Consider the following 26489-nt stretch of genomic DNA (forward strand, 5'->3'; position numbering starts at 1 on the left):
TTAATTAATTCAGCCAGTTCAGGAAATGGATTTCCATTACTATTTGTTATGTTGCAAGTGCATAGTCTCTTAATTGAACGATAAGCTCTGAGTTATTGCAAAAACCGAAATAACTTGAGTTTTTTTTCTCTTTCAGACTCTGACAGAGACCAAGAGGACAGCCATGTTTTCAGCCAGACCAGAGATCCAGCCGTGAGTATACACAGACTCCTTCTACTAAATAAATAAAACAACCAGGCTACCGTTGTTGTTCTTAGTGAGAGCTGTAACACCAAAGTGAGCAGATGGAATAATGACGAGATGATAAACACATGGGTGGATTACAGAATGGGCCGATGGGCTCAGGCGGAGGCAGGGGGCTCTGTGTGGGCCTCTGTGTGAAGTTTCTGTCATTAACTTTGCATTTCTTGTTGCTGTCAAAGGACTTTAACATTCATGTCAAAAACAGAGTCCAAAAAGTCCTAAAAAACAGGGCTTAACATTCACTATTACGGGCCCTTCAACTCTGTGTGGAAAAAGTGCAAAACAACAGCATAAGGGCTCGGTCTAAGGGGCCAGCTGTCTGAATGGGGCCCCTCCATCATTTGACATGGGCTTGCACACCAACCTTTTTATAGGGGCCCACCTCTTGCAAAAAACAAGGGGATGCCCAGTTTACTTTAATGCAGATATAATATTGTTCAGCTGATTATCGTCATTTACAAACTACAACAAAGGACATTGGTATTCCCTATAAGGAGATAGTACATATCTTTATTTCCTTTTTTAAAGCACCATCTGTCCTCCACACAGCACTTCAGCTCTGAATATGCAGACGACACTTTAAGTCATTAAGGCGATTCTTTTACTGGAGTGTGATGACTGAAATGAGTGTCGACAGATGTTACCGTTGATGTGAACAAGAATTGACTTTACGGAGGATGTCACTGTACTCTGTGTACTCTAATCTTACATGCAGTGCATTGTTATACTTTATGAGGAGAGTTATGCAGTGGTTTTGATTCTTTTGATTCTTAACCTCGTAGTGTTCTCGGGCTGCTGAATAAATGTGTGTGTGTGTGTGTGTGTGTGCATGTGTGTGTGTGTGTGTGTGTGTGTGTGTGTGTGTGTGTGTGTGTGTGTGTGTGTGTGTGTGTGTGTGTGTGTGTCTGTGTGTGTGTGTGTGTCTCTGTGTGTGTGTGTGTGTGTGTCTGTGTGTGTGTGTGTGTGTGTGTGTGTGTGTGTGTGTGTGTGTGTGTGTGTGTGTGTGTGTGTGTGTGTGTGTGTGTGTGTGATATGACCGTCATATGTGAGAAAGGATTAAAAAGAAAAAGAGATACTTTATTGACAAAAAAGAATGGCTTTTTGAAAAACATCAAATTAATTATTATTGCAATAGTTCTAGCTCACAATCTGCTCTGGAAATCTGTCATTGTTAAGTGTCAGAGGTCACAACGGCCTGAAAACAGGTGAAGTGCTAAAACAGGATGTTGTTACAAGATTAACCATGCAAGAGTTTATACAGCAGGTAGAGGAAGGAGATATGGGAGGCAGGGACATGACATGTTTCCTCTAGAAAGGAGGTAAGAGGGTCACCAAAAGTCACCTCAGTTTGATTCAGTCCAGCAAAAATAATCCAGTGCAGAAACTCTATTGCAGTCTGGGGGAATAAAATGTACACATTACAAATGAAAACATGCAATAATAATGATAGTAAAGGCTTAAGTAACTTAAAAAGTTTAAATAAATTCAGTCATAGAGGAAAAACAAGACGATCAATCATCTGCAGATGACAATGGGTTAATTAACTTCCTCAGAGATAAAAAGCCATGTTGTCATTTTCACTGCTCTCAAGTTAAGTGGTTAGTAGTTATTTGGTAGTCACAAGGCACGGTCAGTCTACAGAGTAGAGTACAATAAACCCACTGCATGTATTTCTTTTTTAAGCTGCCTGAGCGGCTCAAACCTGGGAGCCTGAAGCTTCTCAGTACATCCAGTCTTCTTCAGTTGTGTAGCTTCGCTGGAGCCGAGAATGTCAGCGGTTGTTGAAATAAATTTGAATCTTGGTCCCCATGTGCTTTACATTTTCCCACCAGTTTCCCAAACGCTGCAGTGCAAAGCTGCTATGGAGGCACAGATAATCTTGTCAGTTGAGTTAAAGGGTAAAAGCACACTGGAAACTGCTGCTGCTGCATGGATTTTTCAAAGTGACTTAACATTATTTTCTACTGTATGGGCAGGTAAAAGACAAGAGGCGGTCGCCCCCCTCTAACAGATCCCCCTCCGCCCAACAACGCAACCCTCACCACAGCGGCTCCACAGACGAACAGGAGAGCCCTGAGAGAGTGGTGAGACATACACACACACACACACACACACACAAACCTGACTAAAAAACACTACTAGGATGAACAAAAAGTGACACACACCAACCCAGCAGCAAGTAAAAATAAATAACGGCATTGTTCATATCTGCAAACCACAGATACTCTATTGAGTCTCTAAGCAACAAAACTACTTGGTTAGGTTTAGGAATGGTCATGATTTAAAATAAGTATGTTTGTTATCTAAAGTTTCACTTTCACATGGGACGGGACACAAACTGCGGTCTGCGGGGTGAAAGCCTGCTGTGTTTGACCTATAGACTGTACTGTATATAAAGATGGACGACGTCTCCACTGCCTCCCACTGTACAAAAGTCAAGCTAGATAGTCCAAGATATCTTGGATGTGGGCACTGCCATGTTGTAATTTTGCAAGTGGGTCTGGACAGTAGTCATCAGGAGGTATTGAAGCCCCGCCCATACAACCACCCAACCAATCGCAAGTCTATCACAGCCACTGTCAATCATGCCGTTTAACCCCATTTTTATAGCATCAAATTACTGATTAAAAGCAAACTTCTCAAAATCAGTGTGACAAAAACTACCTAAAAATGTTTTGCAGTCTGTATGACACGCATCAGACTAACACCAAGTACTCTGCAAGTCAGGTGATGTGGTATAACAAGCCCCACACCCTGATTAGGGAGGAGATCAGGGTGGATGGTTAGGTCAAACACACACTAAACTTTCATGTCAAAGCGAACAAAGTGGTGTTGTTTTCTAAACCTAATAGTTTTGTTGCCTATAGGTTAATAAGTTTTGTTTGAATTCACAATGTTAACCACAGGATTCAAACAGCCTCTGTAGAGCATCAAAAATTGTTGGTGATGAGAACAAGTTGCAGAGGTTCAGAAACGTTGAGAGTCAACATATAAAACAATAAAATGAATTTAGATTTGGAAAGGGGTAGGCAGTATTTTGACTGACCTTGTGATCCCAACAGCAACCAGGCTGTTACAAACTGGATAACAATAGTCCAGGCCCGATCCTGCTGAGGTCATTGTCCAGCAAATAAACAACCTTTCATTTCTCCCTGCTCAGCACAGATGCCAGTCATGGCCTTTTCACACCGTAGCAGGTGACCTTCAGCTGCTGGATGCAAAGTCGACAACAAAAAACATCTGAATGTGGCAGATCTAAAACCAGCTGCAGGTGTCTGTGTAAACACTCTGACCCACATTCATGGACTGAAAAGTAGCACGTTAGCACTTTGAGAGTTTTTGGTTTCAGACAGAAATGTCATTGTAGCTAACAGACACGTTGAAACTACAGACGCTGAAGATTGAAGAGGAAAGGCCTCAGTAAAACAGCTGTAACAACAATACATAAACATACATATTTATACACATACTGTATACATTGTTTACATAATATACCATGACCACCATAGTGTGATACTGTTGATTTTAAGAGTCCCCTGTTTGTATGAATTTTTCGTGCTATATTTTTACTACAATATTAAATCTAATTAATTGAAAGTAAATTGTTTTACAACGTATTTGAATATTTTTTCAGACTTTCCAATGTAACACCATGCTGTACTGTTTATTTACTTTTGAATTTAATTATTAAAAAACAAGATTTTTTAAGAGCAAAATGCAGCTCAAAGTGCATTACAAAATAAAAATAAAAGAGCAGATAATGTAAACAAAAATTAAAATAGGTGTTTATATGTCACTGAGATTTTATATCCATGATTTTATCACCACGATTTTATCACTATGATAGAGTCACATGCTGCTTTCACGTGCTTTGGAAAAGATGGTCCTTTCCCCTTGTGTGTTCAAGTGCGTTTGTTGTCGTAGTTAAATGAAACATGGCGGATCCACAAATCCTGATCTATTACTTAGGGAAAACCATTTTAGACTGCCTACTTCATCAGCTACAGCAAGAAGAGGATTTATAAAAAAACACAATAATATACTGTATTTTTTATAGATCATGAATAGAAGATTTTTTAAAGGACAAAAGAGAAAGCTAATATTTCTGTTTTGGCTACATAAGCTTGGTCTACCCTTATCTGAAGCACATAATCTTCCCTACCAGCTCAAAAACAGTGTTGTTGTGATAAAGTAGACTCTTGCGTTGCGCTCCGCCATGTTGAAAAGGGCAAAGGTTATTTCATCTCAGCAACTCATGTATCAAAATATTCTATGAGTTTCCCAGTGGAAATGACCACATGAGGGGGTATTCATGTTCAATTTTTACGTCGGATTTTGGTATTTACCAATTTTCCACAGGACGTGAAGGCTCCAACAATTGTGCAAGATACAGTCACAAAACTTTACAGGTGTATCGATGAGAACAAAATGAAGGAATAATTCAATGATGGGTGTGGTCTGAGCATAGGTGCCAGAAGTAGGAGTGTAGGAATTGTACTCTTCTAAGATTAACCAGTAATGTACATATAATACAATAAAGAAATCAGAGTGGAATTAACAACAGATTAATACAAAAGTAAAAGCATTCAGTTGATTGATTGAGTGTTGTTTTAGCGTCATGATATCAACTTACATTGCAGACAATCTCACTCTGCGTTGTCTGTGTTGCCTGCAGGTGCAGAAAGAGAAGCTCCATGCAGAGCTGAAGCAGGTGTTGAGTCAGAAGAGAAGTCACCTGAGAGAGTCGACCTGTCAACTGGCCCAACCAGAGATGGATTCAGAGCTCACAGACGAACAGAGAGTAAGCAGCCGTCCCATGAACACTGTTAATGTAAAGGCCGAAATAGAGATTGATCAGTGACTCGAGATCATAGTTTACCCTCCGTTTTAATTACCATCACTAGTGTTAAAGGAGATGGAAAACAATGCACACAAAGTCACTCAACTGGTTCATAACGCTCAATTTCTACTTTATGAGTAAAGTTCTTTCCTTTGGTCAGTCACTGGAAAAGTAAGTATAGTGAGAATATTGACCTTTCCTCTATGACAGCTTAAAAATGGATTCAGAAGTAAAGTGGCAATTAGTGACAATTAACTGTATGCCTACAGTAACTTATGCACTTACTCAAGCAAGTGCAACGAGAGCCAAAAGTCTGAAGTTGAAGCCCTTATGCATTTAAAACATGTTTTATCTACCCAGCAAAGAAAAACGTGAAATACAAGACAGGAGAACATTCAGTTTATGTGATGAACACCATTAAAGCTGCATAAAGCAGATTTGTATATTGTTAGCCCCAAATGGTGTTGGCAATTTATATTTTGTGGACCGGCATCCACAGTTGTATTTTCTCCCATCATATAAATGAATCACCTATAATTCAGACAAATAAACTCAGTGTTCCCGTTGATTTGGCTCAGGCACCAAGCTGTCATACCAGTTCTTGGTTTATAAAACAAAAAGAAACATTTAATCATATACATAATACATTTCATTTAAACTATCCTGTTCAGCTGATAACATGTCTCTTTGCAACAACATGTGGAAATCAGGGGGTTTCATCTTCAGGTACGAATCTAAAGTATGACTGCAGTCTCACATTAATCTAACCTCACATTAATAATGAGGGACCAAAACTCAATTGAGATAAGATGTTTATCTTGGGTCTAATTTTGTTAAAAGCCAAGATATTAAAAGTTGTGTCTGTGCATGTGTTAGTGTGTGGAGGAAGCCTCTCAGTCCGTGGAAATCATGGTGGAGACGGGGGCGGAGGCTGGAGCCAGCGGCTACAGTGTGACTGGTGGAGGACAGCAAGGGATCTTTGTTAAAGACGTCCTCAGAGATTCACCAGCTGCTAAACATCTCAGTCTGCAGGAAGGTAACTGCATTCACAAGTGATTGATTTAGGAATTACAGACAGTAGCATCAAAGCAGACATGGTGACGTGATACCCACACCAGAAAACTATATTGTAAAGGGATACTTTAGTAAAGTGCCCCTCCAATCAAAAATGTGTTTTCTTCTGCTTCTGTCCGCAAAAATGTCTGACATTGACTATAGTGACTTGTATCGGAGCAAATTTTATTACTAAATAGGTGCATTCACATTCCTTACCTGAGGGAGATGTGTATGCCTGAGCTCTGAGATTCATACGTATCCTGTGCAGCTTTAGTTGGAACGTTTCTAATCCATAAACCAATCCCTGTCTGATATGTTAAACACTATTTGACAGGGGACAAACTTCAACACAACACCACCAAAGAAACTAGAAACCTCCAGCTCAGAGCTGACTGTCAGTACAAAGAGAAAACACACTGCCAGCATTGCGGTCAGCCACTGACAGTTCATGACAGATCAGGATCTCCAGGGCAGAAAACTGTAATTTAAACAACCTTGAAGTATTTTTTCGTTTTGTTCAACCAATAATGATGTTACTGTTATTTGCAATAATCACACAATAAGGTCTTGTATTAAAAATACCTGTCTGTTAGCAACCAATGTGCTGTTGCAGTTCCTCACTGTGACAACAGGGGGCAGTATTTGAATAAATGTATTTAGTTACTTTCCACCACTGGTATTTATTGTTATAATACATGGCTGTCTAGTTGTTAGCTCTATTCACCACTAGATGCAAGACACTACTGCAAAATTCTAGAAAAGGAAAGGATATTTAAATTTTTGACCCCAACCTCAAGTTTTATAAATAACTTTGACAGGTTTTAACACTGCATTTATTCACAATGTTCTCTGTGTGAAGGTGATCAGCTGCTAAGTGCCAAGGTCTACTTTGACAACGTAAAGTATGAAGACGCTCTGAAGATACTTCAGTGTGCGGAGCCATACAAGGTCAGCTTCCTGCTGAAGAGGACCATCCCTGGAGCAGAGATTTGTGTGCGGCCTCGAGTTCCCAGTGTAGAGGTCAAAGGTCCAAAAGCCAAGATGGCCAAAATGGTAATCAATTCTATTCCATTTTTATATTTGGCATGTAGTCTTTTAACTAAATTGTCATTTTAAATGTACTATTTTCAGGTTGTTAGAATCAGACCTTGTTAAATAACTCATTCACAAGATCAAATACTTTTATGGGCTTGTGTTGCAACTTTCAAATTAAATTACCTTCTATTGCATATAAATCATATTAATATTTAGTCCAGTCTTTCAGAGCCTCAAATTACATTTAAAATGTATTTGTAGTTGCTATACACTTTCAGTTGTTAAATATATCCACCTACATAAAGCCAGTATCACAAGAGGTGGTATCATACTAAATTTGTAAGCCTTCATCTGACCCTCTTGTCATTCTTGTGTGTTTCAGAGTGTGAAGGGCAGCAAGCCGTTCAAGGCGAAGAAGAAGAGAGGTGGTCGTTTTGGTCTGAAGAGGCTGAAGGAAAAGCGTAGGGAGGAGCTGGTGATAGAGGGAACACCACCCAGGCTGGAGATGAGTGACGTTGATGTGGAGTTTTCTCTCCCTAAATTCAAACAGAGGAGGAGCGAGAAGGTCAAAGCAGAAGGAGCGGGAGGAGCAGCAGCCATGGGGAAGACAAAAAGAAGGATCAGGTTGGCCTTGTTTGTGTCCTGTCTGTGTTTGCTTTCATTCTGACTGAACAACATGTGAGAGGGTTTTTTGAGAAGCATAAAAATGGCAAAGATTAGTAAAATACAAAAACATAAAATGATTGTCTGAAAACGGATATTTTTTTCAAAAGTATTCTTTAGAAAGGCATTTTGGAGTATTTGCTGTATCTTTTTCGGCTGCATTAGAATTTGAAAAAAATTCTGCCCCTTCTTTTGGCTCTTCCAGGTTTCCCCACATGAAAACAAAGGATTACACTGGAGAAGTCACAGGAGGAAAAGTGGAAACAGGACGGCTTGAGGGGCAGGTGAATATCTCTCCACCTGACATACCTGGAGCTAAAGTGAAAGCCAAGGGAAAAGGACACAAGTTTGGAATCACCTTTCCTAAGACCAAACACGCAAAGGCAGGCTCAGCGTTGGAAACTGGATCTGTGGAGCTGAAGCCTCCAGGTGTAAACATCCAGCCACCATCAGTGGAGATCAGTTTGTCTGGTGATAAAAATATAGACATGAAGAAGGGAGGGGTTCAGCTTAATGCACCTGATGTGGAGTTTGCACTCCCTTTAAGAAAAGCTGAAGAATCTTTGCCCGCTGTGAAGGGAAAGGCACAAATCAAAGCTCCTAAAATCAACATCAAAGAAGAAGTTGATACAGAGGCAACTGTGGAAAAAGTTGATGTAGACATAGGTAAAGGAGATGCAAAGATAAGAATGCCAAAGTTAAGACTGCCCAAAGTTAGACTCTCACGTCATTCGGATGAGATAGATGGTGACATCAAGATGAAAGCCAAAGGGATGAAAGTGCCTCACACTGACATAATACCTCCAAAAGTAGAAATCAAAGGAGGTGGTGAGATTAATATCCCAGAGACAAATATCACCAAACCAAAGATGGAAGGTGATTTCTCAGGAAAAGCTGCATGCATTCAAAAGCCTTCTGTTGATATTTCTTTCCCGAAGGTGAGGGGAAAATATGACATGGATGTGTCACCACCAGAGTGCAAAGGAGCTGGCAAGACAGCAATCAAAATGTCTGCAACTGACATCACTGTGCCTGACGTTGAAATGGAAATGGAAATGGACACAAGACGCAGAATTCCTGATGAGGTGGAGGGCACTTTTAAAGGGCCCAAAATCTCCATGCCAAAGGTTGATATGTCATTGCCAAAGATGGGATCATCTAGTGCGGATTTTGGAGGTCCAGTAGGTGGAGGGAAATTCAGTCTACCTTCTGTTGACATCTCTCTCCCAAAGGTGAAAACAGAGGGTGGAGATGTGGATATGGACTGCTATGTTGGTGGAGATGGGAAGTTCAAAATGCCAGAGTTTGACATATCTCTCCCAAAAATTCAGTCACCAGAAGGAGAAGTCAATGTAAAGGGAGAAGGCTTCAAGTTACCCAAAGTAGACCTGACATTTCCCAAAGGCAAAGCAGGAATGTCTGATATTGAAGCAGGTGGAAAAATCCAGTTACCATTGTTTGACATCTCCCTCCCTAAAGTGAAGGCAGGTGAGGTGGAAGTTGACATCGAAGGACTTGAAGTGAAATATGATATACCCCCACTTGATATTTCTCAGCCCAAAGGCAAAATGGATAGAGACATTGAAGTAGAAGGGCATGCTGGGAAGAGAGGGACATTCAAAATGCCTACATTTGATGTTTCTCTACCAAAAGTGAAACAACCAGAGGGTCATATGGATATAGAGACAACCAAGCTTGAGGGTGGAGGTAAGATCCAGATGCCAGGGAAGTTTAAAATGCCCTCAGTCGATGTCACACTCCCTAACTTGGGAACAACTGGGGCTGACGTTGACTTACATAGAACTGAGATTAAAGAAGGGAAAATTGAGATGCCATCAGTAGACTTTGCTCTACCAAAGGGTAAATCCAAGGGTGAGGTTGACATTGACAAAATGAACATGCCAGACACTGATCTATCAATCCCCAAAGAAAAGGCTGACCTCAGTGTTGAGGGTCCTGAGGTAAAAGGAGCCAAATTCAAAATGCCAAAATTTGACGTTTCACTTCCAAAGATAAACCTGCCAGAGGGCAATGTCAAACTGGAAGGACCAGAGATAAAAGGAAAAATGGAAAGGCAGACTGTTGATATTTCACTTCCAAGGGGAAAAATAGCAGGAGATGTTGACATCGAAGGAGGTAAAGATGACAAGTTTCACATGCCTTCAATCAATATCACTCTACCTAAAATCAAAGCAAAAGGAGTTAATGTTGATAGTCAACGACCTGAAGTCAAAGGTGAAATGTCACTCCCTAAAATCAAGTCTCCAGATGTAGATATCAGTCTTGAGGGCCCTGATATTAAAGGAAGAAAGTTTAACTTGCCAGCTGTTGACATTTCACTCCCCAAAGGAAAAGTTGAGGGTGACCTTGATGTCGAGGTTCCTGAGGTCATGGGGAGTAAATTTAAAATGCCAGAATTTGATGTTTCTTTACCAAAAATGAGTCTCCCAGAGGGTGATTTCAAAATAAAAGGCTCTGACAAAAAGGGAGGAAAAATCAACACGCCAGACATTGACCTGTCACTCCCCAAAGGAAAGGCTGATGCTGACCTTAATATTGAGGGTCCTAAAGTAAAAGGAGGCAAATTCAAAATGCCTGATTTTGACGTTTCATTTCCAAAAATGAACCTGCCGGAGGGTAATGTGGAAATGCCAACAATTGATATTTCACTCCCAAAAGGAAAGGTAGAGGGAAATGCTGACATTGAGGGACATGTGAGGAAAGGAGGCAAGTTTCAAATGCCCTCAGCTGATATCTCTCTTCCTAAAATAGGAGTAAAAGGAGTTGATGTTGATATTGAACAACTTGAACTTAAAGGTGACATTTCACTTCCCAAAGGACACGTTGAGGGTGAACTTTATGTTGAGGGTCCTGGTGTGAAGGGGGGTACATTTAAAATGCCAAAATGTGATGTCTCATTGCCAAAAGTGAACCTCCCAGAGGGCAATGTCAAACTAAAAGGCCCGGAGATCAAAGGACGGAAGATTGAAATGCCAGACATTGATATTTCACTTCCCAAAGGAAAAGCAGGAGACATTGAAGGACATGCTCGCAAAGGAGGCAAGTTTCATATGCCCTCTGTTGACATCTCTCTACCTAAAAGGAAATCTAAGGGACCAGAAATAAATATTGAAGGCCCTGAAGTTAAAGGTGGAACACCAAACATGCCATCACTTGATGTTTCTCTGCCCAAAATAAAATCTCCTAATGTAGATGTCAGTCTTGAGGGTTCTGATGTTAAAGGAGGAAAGATCAACATCCCAACTGTTGACATTTCACTTCCCAAAGGAAAAGTTGAGGTCGACATAAATGCTGAAGGCCCTGAGGTGAAAGGAGGGAAGTTCAAAATGCCAAAATTTGATGTTTCTCTACCAAAAGTGGTGCTCCCAAAGGTTGATGCCAATGTGGAGGGACCAGATATTCAAGGGCAAATTGAAATGCAGTCTGTTAATATTTCACTTCCTAAAGGGAAAGCAGACATTGATATTGACATTGATGGGCACGGTGGGAAAGGAGGCAAGTTTCAGATGCCCCCACTTGATATATCTCTACCTAATATCAAAGCAAAAGGAGTTGATGTTGATTTTAAAGGGCCTGAAGTCAGAGATGACATGTCACTCCCTAAATCTCCAGAGGTTGACATCAGCTTTGGGGGCCCTGATGTTAAAGGAGGAAAGTTGAACTTGCCAACTGTTGCTATTTCACTCCCTAAAGGAAAAGTTGAGGATGACCTTGATGTTGATAGTAAATTTAAAATGCCAAAGTATGATGTTTCTTTCCCCAAAGTGAGTCTCCCAGAGGGTGATATCAAAATAAAAGGCCCGGACATTGAGAGAGGGAAGATTGGAATAGCAGATATTTCACTACCCAAAGGAAAAGCAAAAGGAGAAATTGACATTGAAGGACATGCTGGTAAAGGAGGCAAGTTCCTTATGCCCTCTGTTGATATATCTCTTCCTAAAATAAAAGCAAAGGAAGTTGATGTCAATATTGAAGTACCTGAACTTAAGGGAGGAAAAATCAACATGCCAGACATTGACCTATCGTTCCCCAAAGGAAAGGCTGACCTCAGTCTTGAAGGTCCTGAGATAAAAGGAGGTAAATTCGAAATGCCCAAATTTGATGTTTCACTACCAAAGCTGGACTTGCCAGAGGGTGATGTCAAAGTGGAAGGACCAGAGATGAAGGTAGAAGACATTACAACGCCAGCTATTGACATTTCTGTTCCGCAGGGAAAAGTAGATGGAGGTATCAATATTGAAGGTCCATCTGGAAAAGGAAAGATTGAAGTGCCAAAGGTTGACCTAACTGGTAAAAAAGGTGGTGGGCTTCACATGCCAACTCTTGACATAAATCTCCCTAAATTTGACCTTGACCTCAGTCTCCCCTCTGCCTCAAAAAGCCTCAAAGTGGACACCAGTGATCCTGAAACATCAGGAGATTTGAAGATTTCTGGTTTCAAAGGAGATATTAATCCAGCCAAATTGAAAGTTGAGGGTGTGACCATCGAGACAGGTGGTGTAGAAGGTCCAGGTGCATCCCTCAAACTTCCCATTGTCAAACTACCGACAGTTGACATCTCAGCTCCAAAGGTGGATCTAGACTTTGGTCTCACAAAACATAAAGGTGATGATGTAGAAGTGGAGCTTCTTAAAGGAGAGGGAGACAGGCCTTCTTCAGGGGGCAGCCTTGATAGACGTGATGTTACCCTCAAATTTCCCAGTTTCTCACTTCCTAGGTTTGGTGGAAAGACCAAGAGTGGGAATTTGATGATATCTGGTCCCAAGGGGGATGTTTCCCACATCCCACCGCATGTGGAAGGAGAGATTAGGGCACCATCAATAGAGTTTGATGGGGATGGAAAAGTCAAGATGAAAAAAAATAGAATCAAAATGCCCTCATTTGGTATATCCAAAAAGCATGCAGATGTATCTGTGTCTTGTCCTGATGTGGATGGTAAAGTGAAAAAGAAAAAAATAACATCACCAAAAGGTAAACTCTCAGAGGCAGAGGTTGATGCTAAATTGAAGGCAGATGTGGAAGGGAAAGGTGGCTTCCATGCACCTGACGTCACTATAAAACTACCAAAGTTCTCAATGCCAGGATTTGGCTCTAGAGAAAATGATATAGGTAAGTCAAGTGGTTACCTTGAGTCTAAGGCCAAGGTCAAGATGCCGTCTGTTGAACTGTCACTACCAGCAGCCAAAACACCAGAGACTGAGGTTCTTCTCCCCAAAGCAGTGGTTGATGTCTCAGAGGCAGATATCAGAGATTATGAAGGAAAACTAAGAATTCCCAAAATGCCAACGATTGATGTTTCCATTCCCAAAGTGGACCTAGATGTGTCCCTGCCAAAAGTAAAGCGTGATGCTAATGTTGATGGACAAGGAGGAAAGTTCAAGATGCCAGATATCAAAATGCCTGATATTGATTTGTCCCTCCCTAAAGGAAAAACAGGTGACCTGGGAATTGAGGCAGAGGGAGGGAAATTCAAAAAACCTCATATGAAATTGCCAGACATTGACATATCTTTGCCCAAAGGAAAGATTGAAGGTCCAGATGTTGAAATTGAGGTAGGTACAGGAGGAAAATTCAAAACGCCTCACATGAAAATGCCAGATGTTGACATCTCTCTACCAAAAGGAAACATTGAAGGTCCAGATGTTGAAATGGAGGGAGGTACAGGAGGAAAATTCAAAATGCCTCACATGAAAATGCCCAATATCGACATCTCTCTGCCCAAAGGAAAGATCGAAGGTCCAAATGTTGAAATGGAGGGAGGTACCGGAGGAAAATTCAAAATGCCTCACATGAAAATGCCCAACATTGACATCTCTCTGCCCAAAGGAAAAATTGAAGCTCCAGATGTTGAAATGGAGGGAGGTAAAGGTGGAAAATTCAAAATGCCTCAAATGAAAATGCCCAACATCGACGTCTCTCTGCCCAAAGGAAAGATTGAAGGTCCAGATGTTGAAATAGAGGGAGGTACAGGTGGTAAATTCAAGATGCCTCACATGAAAATGCCAGATGTTGACATCTCTCTACCCAAAGGAAAGATTGAAGGTTCAGAGATGGAGCTCAAAGGAGAAGGTGGAAAATTCAAGATGCCCCATCTGAGCATGCCGTCCATTGATATTTCACTGCCAAAAGGAAACATTGAAGGTCCAGATGTTGAAATGGAGGGAGGTACAGGAGGAAAATTCAAACTGCCTCACATGAAAATGCCAGATGTTGACATCTTTCTACCCAAAGGAAAGATTGAAGGTCCAGATGTTGAAATTGAAGGAGGTACCGGAGGAAAATTCAAAATGCCTCACATGAAAATGCCCTACATTGACATCTCTCTGTCCAAAGGAAAGATTGAAGGTCCAGATGTTGAAATGGAGGGAGGTACAGGTGGAAAATTCAAAATGCCTCCCATGAAAATGCCCAACATCGACATCTCTCTGCCAAAAGGAAAGATCGAAGGTCCAGATGTTGACATCTCTCTACCCAAAGGAAAGATTGAAGGTCCAGAGATGGAGCTCAAAGGAGAAGGTGGAAAATTCAAGATGCCCCATCTGAGCATGCCGTCTATTGATATTTCACTGCCAAAAGGAAAGATTGAAGGTCCAGATGTTGAAATGGAGGGCGGTACAGGAGGAAAATTCAAGATGCCTCGCATGAAAATGCCTGATGTTGACATCTCTCTACCCAAAGGAAAGATTGAAGGTCAAGATGTTGAAATGGAGGGAGGTACAGGTGGAAAATTCAAGATGCCTCACATGAAAATGCCAGATGTTGACATCTCTCTACCCAGAGGAAAGATTGAAGGTCCAGAGATGGAGCTCAAAGGAGAAGGTGGAAAATTCAAGATGCCCCATCTGAGCATGCCGTCTATTGATATTTCACTGCCCAAAGGAAACATTGAAGGTCCAGATGTTGAAATGGAGGGAGGTACAGGAGGAAAATTCAAAATGCCTCACATGAAAAAGCCAAACATCGACATCTCTCTGCCCAAAGGAAAGATCGAAGGTCCAAATGTTGAAATGGGGGGAGGTACAGGTGGAAAATTCAAGATGCCTCACATGAAAATGCCAGATGTTGACATTTCTATACCCAAAGGAAAGATTGAAGGTCCAGATGTTGAAATGGAGGGAGGTACAGGAGGAAAATTCAAAATGCCTCACATGAAAATGCCCAACATCGACATCTCTCTGCCCAAAGGAAAGATCGAAGGTCCAAATGTTGAAATGGGGGGAGGTACAGGTGGAAAATTCAAGATGCCTCACATGAAAATGCCAGATGTCGACATCTCTCTGCCCAAAGGAAAGATCGAAGGTCCAGATGTTGACATCTCTCTGCCCAAAGGAAAGATTGAAGGTCCAGAGATGGAGCTCAAAGGAGAAGGTGGAAAATTCAAGATGCCCCATCTGAGCATGCCATCTATTGATATTTCACTGCCAAAAGGAAACATTGAAGGTCCAGATGTTGAAATGGGAGGAGGTTCAGGAGGAAAATTCAAACTGCCTCACATGAAAATGCCCAACATTGACATCTCCTTACCCAAAGGAAAGATTGAAGGTCCAGATGTTGAAATGGAGGGAGGTACAGGTGGAAAATTCAAGATGCCTCACATGAAAATGCCCAACATTGACATCTCTCTGCCCAAAGGAAAGATTGAAGGTCCAGATGTTGAAATGGAGGGAGGTACAGGAGGAAAATTCAAGATGCCTCACATGAAAATGCCAGATGTTGACATCTCTCTTCCCAAAGGACAGATTGAAGCTCCAGAGATGGAGCTCAAAGGAGAAGGTGGAAGATTCAAGATGCCCAATCTGAGCATGCCGTCTATTGATATTTCACTGCCAAAAGGAAAGATTGAGGGTCCAGATGTTGAAATGGAGGGAGGTACCGGAGGAAAATTCAAAATGCCTCACATGAAAATGCCCAACATTGACATCTCTCTGCCCAAAGGAAAGATTGAAGGTCCAGATGTTGAAATGGAGGGAGGTACAGGTGGAAAATTCAAAATGCCTCAAATGAAAATGCCAGATGTTGACATCTCTCTACCCAAAGGAAAAATTGAAGGTCCAGATGTTGAAATGGAGGGAGGTACCGGAGGAAAATTCAAAATGCCTCACATGAAAATGCCCAACGTTGACATTTCTCTACCCAAAGGAAAGATTGAAGGTCCAGACGTTGAAATGGAGGGAGGTACAGGAGGAAAATTCAAAATGCCTCACATGAAAATGCCAGATGTTGACATCTCTCTACCCAAAGGAAAACTTGAAGGTCCAGAGATGGAGCTCAAAGGAAAAGGTGGGAAATTCAAGATGCCACATCTCAGCATGCCGTCTGTTGATATTTCACTGCCAAAAGGAAAGATTGAGGGTCCAGACGTTGAAATGGGGGGAGGAACAGGAGGAAAATTCAAAATGCCTCACATGAAAATGCCCAACATCGACATCTCTCTGCCCAAAGGAAAGATCGAGGGTCCAGATGTTGAAATGGAGGGAGGTACAGGAGGAAATTTCAAAATGCCTCACATGAAAATGCCCAACATTGACATTTCTCTGCCCAAAGGAAAGATTGAAGGTCCATCTGTTGAAATGGAGGGAGGTACAGGTGGAAAATTCAAAATGCCTCAAATGAAAATGCCAGATGTTGACATCTCTCTACCCAAAGGACAGATTGAAGCTCCAGAGATGGAGCTCAAAGGAGAAGGTGGAAAATTCAAGATGCCCAATCTGAGCATGCCGTCTATTGATATTTCAATACCCAAAGGAAAGATTGAAGGTCCAGATGTTGAAATGGAGGGAGGTACAAGTGGAAAATTCAAAATGCCTCAAATGAAAATGCCAGATGTTGACTTCTCTCTACCCAAAGGAAAAATTGAAGGTCCAGATGTTGAAATGGAGGGAGGTACAGGAGGAAAATTCAAAATGCCTCACATGAAAATGCCCAACATCGACATCTCTCTACCCAAAGGAAAGATCGAAGGTCCAGATGTTGAAATGGAAGGAGGTACAGGTGGAAAATTCAAGATGCCTCACATGAAAATGCCCAACATCAACATCTCTCTGCCCAAAGGAAAGATCGAAGGTCCAGATGTTGAAATGGAGGGAGGTACAGGAGGAAAATTCAAAATGCCTCACATGAAAATGCCAGATGTTGACATCTCTCTTCCCAAAGGAAAGATTGAGGGTCCAGATGTTGAAATGGAGGGAGGTACCGGAGGAAAATTCAAAATGCCTCACATGAAAATGCCCAACATTGACATCTCCCTGCCCAAAGGAAAGATTGAATTTCCAGATGTTGAAATGGAGGGAGGTACAGGTGGAAAATTCAAAATGCCTCAAATGAAAATGCCAGATGTTGACTTCTCTCTACCCAAAGGAAAAATTGAAGGTCCAGATGTTGAAATGGAGGGAGGTACCGGAGGAAAATTCAAAATGCCTCACATGAAAATGCACAACATTGACATTTCTCTACCCAAAGGAAAGATTGAAGGTCCAGGCGTTGAAATGGAGGGAGGTACAGGAGGAAAATTCAAAATGCCTCACGTGAAAATGCCAGATGTTGACATCTCTCTACCCAAAGGAAAACTTGAGGGTCCAGAGATGGAGCTCAAAGAAAAAGGTGGGAAATTCAAGATGCCACATCTTAGCATGCCGTCTGTTGATATTTCACTGCCAAAAGGAAAGCTTGAGGGTCCAGACGTTGAAATGGGGGGAGGTACAGGAGGAAAATTCAAAATGCCTCACATGCAAATGCCCAACATTGACATTTCTCTGCCCAAAGGAAAGATTGAAGGTCCAGATGTTGACTTCTCTCTGCCCAAAGGAAAGATCGAAGGTCCAAATGTTGAAATGGAGGGAGGTACAGGTGGAAAATTCAAGATGCCTCACATGAAAATGCCAGATGTTGACATCTCTCTACCCAAAGGAAAAATTGAAGCTCCAGATGTTGAAATGGAGGGAGGTACTGGAGGAAAATTCAAAATGCCTCACATGAAAATGCCCAACATCGACATCTCTCTGCCCAAAGGAAAGATTGAAGGTCCAAATGTTGAAATGGAGGGAGGTACAGGTGGAAAATTCAAGATGCCTCACATGAAAATGCCCAACATCGACATCTCTCTGCCCAAAGGAAAGATCGAAGGTCCAGATGTTGACATCTCTCTGCCCAAAGGAAAGATTGAAGCTCCAGAGATGGAGCTCAAAGGAGAAGGTGGAAAAATCAAGATGCCCAATCTGAGCATGCCGTCTATTGATATTTCACTGCCAAAAGGAAAGATTGAGGGTCCAGATGTTGAAATGGAGGGAGGTACAGGTGGAAAATTCAAAATGCCTCAAATGAAAATGCCCAACATCGACATCTCTCTGCCCAAAGGAAAGATCGAAGGTCCAAATGTTGAAATGGAGGGAGGTACAGGTGGAAAATTCAAGATGCCTCACATGAAAATGCCAGATGTTGACATCTCTCTACCCAAAGGAAAAATTGAAGCTCCAGATGTTGAAATGGAGGGAGGTTCTGGAGGAAAATTCAAAATGCCTCAAATGAAAATGCCCAACATTGACATCTCTCTGCCCAAAGGAAAGATTGAAGGTCCAGATGTTGAAATGGAGGGAGGTACAGGTGGAAAATTCAAAATGCCTCAAATGAAAATGCCCAACATCGACATCTCTCTGCCCAAAGGAAAGATCGAAGGTCCAAATGTTGAAATGGAGGGAGGTACACGTGGAAAATTCAAGATGCCTCACATGAAAATGCCAGATGTTGACATCTCTTTACCCAAAGGAAAAATTGAAGCTCCAGATGTTGAAATGGAGGGAGGTACCGGAGGAAAATTCAAAATGCCTCACATGAAAATGCCCAACATCGACATCTCTCTGCCCAAAGGAAAGATCGAAGGTCCAGATGTTGAAATGGAGGGAGGTACAGGTGGAAAATTCAAAATGCCTCACATGAAAATGCCCAACATCGACATCTCTCTGCCCAAAGGAAAGATCGAAGGTCCAAATGTTGAAATGGAGGGAGGTACAGGTGGAAAATTCAAGATGCCTCACATGAAAATGCCAGATGTTGACATCTCTCTACCCAAAGGAAAAATTGAAGCTCCAGATGTTGAAATGGAGGGAGGTACCGGAGGAAAATTCAAAATGCCTCACATGAAAATGCCCAACATCGACATCTCTCTGCCCAAAGGAAAGATCGAAGGTCCAGATGTTGAAATGGAGGGAGGTACAGGTGGAAAATTCAAAATGCCTCAAATTAAAATGCCTAACATCGACATCTCTCTGCCCAAAGGAAAGATCGAAGGTCCAGAGATTGAGCTCAAAGGAGAAGGTGGAAAATTCAAGATGCCCAATCTGAGCATGCCGTCTATTGATATTTCACTGCCAAAAGGAAAGATTGAGGGTCCAGATGTTGAAATTGAGGGAGGTACCGGAGGAAAATTCAAAATGCCTCACATGAAAATGCCCAACATTGACATCTCTCTGCCCAAAGGAAAGATTGAAGGTCCAGATGTTGAAATGGAGGGAGGTACAGGTGGAAAATTCAAAATGCCTCAAATGAAAATGCCAGATGTTGACTTCTCTCTACCCAAAGGAAAAATTGAAGGTCCAGATGTTGAAATGGAGGGAGGTACAGGTGGAAAATTCAAAATGCCTCAAATGAAAATGCCAGATGTTGACTTCTCTCTACCCAAAGGAAAAATTGAAGGTCCAGATGTTGAAATGGAGGGAGGTACCGGAGGAAAATTCAAAATGCCTCACATGAAAATGCCCAACATTGACATCTCTCTACCCAAAGGAAAGATTGAAGGTCCAGACGTTGAAATGGAGGGAGGTACAGGAGGAAAATTCAAAATGCCTCACGTGAAAATGCCAGATGTTGACATCTCTCTACCCAAAGGAAAACTTGAAGGTCCAGAGATGGAGCTCAAAGGAGAAGGTGGGAAATTCAAGATGCCACATCTCAGCACACCGTCTTTTGATATTTCACTGCCAAAAGGAAAGATTGAGGGTCCAGACGTTGAAATGGGGGGAGGTACAGGAGGAAAATTCAAAATGCCTCACATGAAAATGCCCAACATCAACATCTCTGTGCCCAAAGGAAAGATCGAGGGACCAGATGTTGAAATCGAGGGAGGTACAGGAGGAAAATTCAAATTGCCTCACATGAAAAAGCCAGATGTTGACATCTCTCTACCCAAAGGAAGGATTGAAGGACCAGACATTGAAATGGGGGGAGTTACAGGAGGAAATTTCAAAATGCCTCACATGAAAATGCCCAACATCGACATCTCTCTGCCCAAAGGAAAGATCGAAGGTCCAGATGTTGAAATGGAGGGAGGTACAGGAGGAAAATTCAAAATGCCTCACATGAAAATACCAGATGTTGACATATCTCTCCCCAAAGGAAAGATTGAAGGTCCAGATGTTGAAATGGAGGGAGGTACAGGTGGAAAATTCAAAATGCCTCACATGAAAATGCCCAACATCGACATCTCTTTGCCCAAAGGAAAGATTGAGGGCCCAGAGATGGAGCTCAAAGGAGAAGGTGGAAAATTCAAGATGCCACATCTCAGCATGCCGTCTGGAGATATTTCACTGCCCAAAGGAACGTTTGAAGGTCCAGATGTTGAAATGGAGGGGAGTACTGAGGGGAAATTCAAAATGCCACACTGGAAAATGCCAGATTTTGATATCTACTTGTCAAAAGGCAAATCTGCTAAAATTGAAGAAGCTGAGTTTGAGATTGAGGGAGGCAAATCTAAAATGCCACACATTTCAATGCCCTCAGTAGACATTTCACTGCCAAAAGGAAAGATTGAAGGTCACAAAGCTGAAATTAAGGGTGAGGGAGGAAAGTTCAAGATGCCAAAAGTTGACCTATCTCTTTCTAAAGGAAAACCTTCAATTGAAAGTCCAGAAATTAAGGGAGATGGGGGGCAGTTCAAGATTCCTAATTTGGGCATATCTGTCCCTGAAGGAAAAGCAAATACTGACATACCAGACGAGAAGGTAGAAACAGAGGGAGAAACCATCCTGTTGCCACATATCAAGATGCCAAAAATTGATATTTCACTTCCTAAAGGCAAAAGTAAAGATATTGAAGCTCCTCCTATAGAGATGGAAGTCACAGGAGGAAAGTTCAAAGGTCCACATATTAAACTTCCAAAGGGGGGTATATCAGTGCAGAAGAATGAATCAGCTGAAGCAAAGATCAACTTACCAACCACTGAGGAAGGAGGGAAAATTAAATTGCCACAAGTCACATCATCAGATCTGGACATTGATATGACACTTAGTAAACCTAAACAAGACACAGAGGCTCATGGGGAAGCTGATTTGTATGTTGAGGGAGAGCACAAAGGTATAAAACTCAAGATGCCAACAATAGATATCAAAGGTCCAAAAGGAGAGCTTGAGTTTGATATAGGACTTCATAGAGGAGAGGGCAAGAAGGAGAGGAAAAAAGTTGAACTACCTGACTTGGATCTCAATACAACGGGAACCAGCAGCAAAGTAAAGGGGCCTAAAGTCAAAGGAACAAAATTCAAGATTGGAATGCCAAAAAGGAAAACTGGCAGAGATGTCACAGCAGAAGCGCAAATATGCAAAAACTGTGGCGAAGAGGAGTTAAGTGGTCAAGTCAAACACAGGTGCAAGGGTAAAGAAAGATTTGAGCGTGAAGTTGAAACTCATAACGGACATAAAGAGAACAAAGATCATATTAACATCCAAGTGCCAGAGGTTACATTACAAACTAAACAAGGGTCAGACTTGGGACAAGGGGGAGGTGGTGTCTTCTCGCCATCCAGAGCAGAAATCAAAGTCCCAAGGATTCCAGACATTGAGTTTGATATTGGTACATCACAGGATGAAGATGAGGACAAAACAGAAAAAGAAAAGAAAATCAAAATCCCTAAGTTTGGTGTCCCATTACCCTCCATCTCCTCTACGGAAAGAAGAATGAACATTTATGGGCCAGAAATTCAGTATGAGGGCCCTAAAATGCCCAAAGTAAAGAAAGCTGTTTTTGTCTTGGTAAAACCTCCACAAACAGATGAGCCCACTGTATGCACAGGCCTCTTAGAAGAGGACACAATATCTGAGGCAGCAAAAGAGGAGGACAAAGTGAAGATGCCCAAAATCAAAATGAAGCCAAACTTTGGGAAATCAAAAGCTAAATCATTTTCTCCTGGCAAATCGGAGTCGTTTGATGTCAGTTTAAAGGGTGAAGGTTCAAGTTCAAGTGTCAATGGTGAAAACGAGGCAAGCTCCAAGGACGATAAAGGGACATTAAGTAGCAAAATCAAACTTCCAAAAGTGAAGTTAACTTCTCCATATAGCAAGATGGCTGCAGATGTAGAGGCCTCCGAAATGAGTGTGAATTGGGGAAAGGATTCATTACCACGAGAAGTGGAGGGAGACACTAAAGGGCTTAAAGTAAAATCGGGCAAGATGGCCTTCGCTGGTTTTATTGAGGAGCTTTCGCAGGATGAGCTCTCGAAAGATGTGGTGTCATCTCATGCCAGAACAGATATGCTGGACAGGGACAGCTCAGAGTCCCCTGCTAGTTTTACCATGGAGCTCAGCTCAGCAAAGGTCCAGACTTGGAGCAAGGTCGAGAGCCAAAGCAGGGAGTCTGAAGAAAGAGAGTCGTCCTCCTGGTTCAAGGTCCCAAAATTCACCCTGAAGCCACACTCAACAGGTAAGGATAACGGAAACTTCAGAGATGAAAAGATATTTGAATAATTAGACATGGACTCTTACAAAAGGTTGATGGTATCACCATGAACAATTTTTAGTCAAACATGTTTTATCATGTTCAAACATGTTTTATCATGTTCAAACATGTTTTATCATGTTCAAACATGTTTTTTCATGTTCAAACATGTTTTATCTTGTTCAAACATGTTTTATCATCTTCAAACATGTTTTATCATGTTCTCGTTAAAGTGGAGAATCGACCTGATTCCTTATTAATGAAGAATATTCTGAAAAATTAAATTGAACCGCGTACAGGCTTGAAAGTGTATTTTTTATTTATTTAAACACTTAAAACTAGTCTTATGCAACCGGAAAGCAGGTGTTTAAGAACTAAAAAGTTATTACATATTATTTGCTGCAGTAAAATCATTTTTTTTATTTGTTTTTCGCAAGATCCCCGAATTTTAAAGTTGTACTCCGTAAGATTTCCATCTTTTTAATTGCCTTTTAAGTTAATATCTATCAAAAGTGAGTTAAAATAATGGTGATTGATCATATAACCCACTAATGAAAGCACTTGTTGCCTTTTTGCTGAGTATTCCAATATCCATGTCTGTGGCGACATTCCAGGGCTAGATGTAAATAGGCCGTGTGTTAGTGACGCTGCTGACAGCGGTTGGGCTGTCGGCCCAGATCGTCACCAACAGTTATGCTGCGTTCACTTGTAATCGAAAATTCCAACTTCTGAGTCAGGCTTGTAGTAAGGGAAGAAGTATAATAGGAACATACTGTATGTGTATGTGGATTTAAGAGGGAAACACATTGGGAAAGGACTGGAAGTAGAGAGGTGAATGTGTTTCAATAAAGTTTACAAAAGAGCAAAAAAATTAAATTGTCAACACATAGTGACCGTGAACGTGACAAGATGGAGGCTCTTTAAGAAAAGGCTAGTCTGCAGTTACATCCTACCGCCACAGATGCTGCTAGAGACAACGTATCTCAATTCTTATGGAGTACAACTTTAAAAGAGACAGCAAATAATTCCACAAATCTTCCAGAATGAATAATAATGTTCATATTGTGCATACGCTTTGTGTATGTGTTATATACTTGATACCTGCATTCTATTGTTTTTTAATGTATTAATATAGAAGTTATTGCAATAGACACTTCATTATACATAATGTATTCTTGCTATTGCCTGCAATATCTTTAGTAAGTGTTTATTCAAAAAAATATTAATTTATCATCTTCTGTTTTGTCTCTGTCTTGCTACATAAGACTAAGTTTCTTTTCCTCTTGAGTTCCTCGTCCATCCTCCTCTCCTTGCTACCTTTCCTCTACTTGCTTCTGCTTGTTTCCTCTCCTCCTCCCACAGGCTTCCTCCAGATAACCCCAGAGGGTTCTCCTCAGGCCCAGCGGAAGGGGGAGGTGGGAGGTGAGGCAAACGTTTCGGGGTCTTTCTGCCTTCATTCCTCAGGGCTCGATTTCACTACCCAGGAAATGTCGAAAGAGCACCAAGTCTCCTCCACTGAGGAGGGAACTGTAACCATGGTGACCAAGACAACCAGAATCACGCGGCACATGGTTACCACTGAATCGCGAACCGGTGAATCTTCGGAAACCACGACTACAACTCACCAGGTGTCGGACTTCAACTAACAGGATGCTGTAGTAATATTAAATGTCTGTTGTTTTTTTCTTGAGGTTGCAGTGTTCTTGTATACTAAGCCTGCAACGTGGCAAACCTCGACTAAGTAGAGTCCTTATTTTATATTTTAATATGTGAGGTATGAATGTGCTGCAAAAAAATGACATTTCATCAATCAGCATCATCGTCATTATTAAAGCAAGAGTAATATATGCTTCTTTTTTTCATTTTAAATGTGACTATTTTTTGTTACTGTTCTTTGAGTTTTATCAGATTTTGTTTGGTTTTAAGTTTTCACTCTGAATGTAAACATGTCACATTGCTTTATTATTTATTATTGTTTGTGTATTCCAGATGTGCTGAAAGGAGTCATCAACTCACACCAGCATCATGAATTCGACCATGATTAGTTCAAAATAATTCATTTTGAAACACTACAGTACAGTCCAAGGGCATATTCATGTAAATAACTTTTTTTGAAGCAGTATCCCTTCAATCCGAAAAAGAATTATTTTCAGGAATAGAAAGTCTATTTTTTTTGACCTGATAATCTATTTTGTTTGTCTTGAAAGAAAAGTGTGAGCTTTTTGAGATTATAAACTATTCTCATTTTCTGCCATAGTAATATATTTGAAGCATTTAGTTGGTGATGTTACCCAGAGATAGTCACAGTGAGTGAGCAGGACGCTCTGGACTCTTTTTCTGCTGTGAGGGTCAAATCTGTGACCTTCTAGTTACAGGTTGCTCTCGAACATTTATTGTAGGACACCCTGCTGCTAATCTATTTTATATTCATGTTTTTACTGTACACTGCCAGAAAAAGACACCGATGTATATTTTGTGGTTGAGGCTTTGGCTTCGAGATACACCTCTTAACTAATGCTGATTTTTTTTAAACTCAGCTGTGAACTGTATTGAGTCTCAAAACATCAACAGCAGGCTGGGAGAAAAATTGGGTATTTAGGGGTGCTGTTGGGCGCTTTACCAAAATCAGTGAAAGGAGTTTTAGAGGTAAAACTGTAAATCTTTTCTCGACACTTAAAAAATAGCCCTAAGGCGAGCCTTAATGTTGTATAGATGCCATCACATTAAAAAAAAAGTCCTTAAAAGACGGAGGAGATGGGATCAAGAACAAGAAGACCAAGGCACGTTTTCCTTTTGATTAAAATGTCTTTAATAATCTGACATTATTCTGTTTATTACATAAATAGATATACAGTATGTGATATATTTATACATATATATATATATATATATATATATATATATATATATAATATAAGATATTACAGACTAATGTATGATTTTAAAATGTCAGATTAATAAAATAATTTGCATTAAGTGCCTTTACCCCTTATTTATCAAAAAGTGTGTCCTCCATTTAAAGTATAAATTGCTTTAAAATGGAGGGGGAAGCCTTGTGCTGTGCCTACATTAGATATTTATTTTTCTTTCTCTACACTGAGACATGTAAGTTTCATTTCCAAATGCACCCACCAAAAAAACTGCTTCCGTAATGTTTCTGGCATTAAGTTTATGAAACTTTTGAAAGCTACTGATTGTATAAACCACTCAGCCATCTACCTACAAAAACAATTTCGCTGGATACAAGAATCTAAGTTTTCAAAATAATAAACTACTTTTCAAGTGGATGTAAAGCATTTAAGAAATGGACACTTTTTACTTATCTTGGTTGGTATTAAATGAAATTCTGTAATAAAATGCATGCAGAAATCCTGACAAATCCACTCCCACACTTTTTCATTAACAGCTTTTAATAGATTTTTTTCAAGTGAGAAATAGATAATAGATTTTTTGGGACAAGAGTATTGACATGTCAAGGTAACACACACTGAGTAGCATCTATGTGTATTTAGATTTTTCCCTTTCTGGTTTAATCAAGTCTTCAAATTTCATTTAGACTATAAGGGTTTCGGTGCCAAGTGTTTTTGGCAAAGCAGTATTGGAGAGAATGTTGGTTAAGATGTAACATCAATAAAATGATATTCACAAAATCATTTAAATGATAGTTTCCTGATGTCTTGACCTTCACAGAGCTGAATTCTTAGTTGGTTGTACAATGGACTTATTGGTGTTTTATGAGGTTTTTAGTATACGTCATATTAAAATCTGTCAACCTGAACGATCATTCATCCAAACATTCAATTCAGTTTTATTTATAGTGTCAAATCATAGCAACGGTTATCTCAGGACACGTTCTATATTGAGTAGGTCTAGACCACACTGTGATTTATTTGTGATTTTCAGAGACTCAACAATTCCCCCATGGGAAAAC

At 40.8% G+C, this 26489-nt stretch overlaps 1 protein-coding gene across 1 annotated transcript in view; it reads left to right on the plus strand.

Annotated features, from left to right (window-relative positions):
• prx (periaxin) overlaps positions 1-26204 on the plus strand; it is a 36685-nt gene extending 10481 nt beyond the window's left edge. Inside the window, exons 2-9 of the mRNA XM_083913779.1 lie at positions 137-192; positions 2220-2327; positions 4919-5044; positions 5960-6119; positions 6999-7192; positions 7557-7798; positions 8043-22543; positions 23921-26204. Of these exons, the coding sequence (XP_083769905.1) occupies positions 5015-5044; positions 5960-6119; positions 6999-7192; positions 7557-7798; positions 8043-22543; positions 23921-24204 (15411 nt within the window). The 5' untranslated portion in view covers positions 137-192; positions 2220-2327; positions 4919-5014 and the 3' untranslated portion in view covers positions 24205-26204. The remainder of the gene's footprint in view (positions 1-136; positions 193-2219; positions 2328-4918; positions 5045-5959; positions 6120-6998; positions 7193-7556; positions 7799-8042; positions 22544-23920) is intronic.
• The last annotated feature ends 285 nt before the right edge of the window (positions 26205-26489 follow it).

The sequence above is a fragment of the Echiichthys vipera genome, assembly GCF_963691815.1.
Source record: "Echiichthys vipera genome assembly, chromosome: 5".
Lineage (NCBI taxonomy): Eukaryota > Metazoa > Chordata > Actinopteri > Perciformes > Trachinidae > Echiichthys > Echiichthys vipera.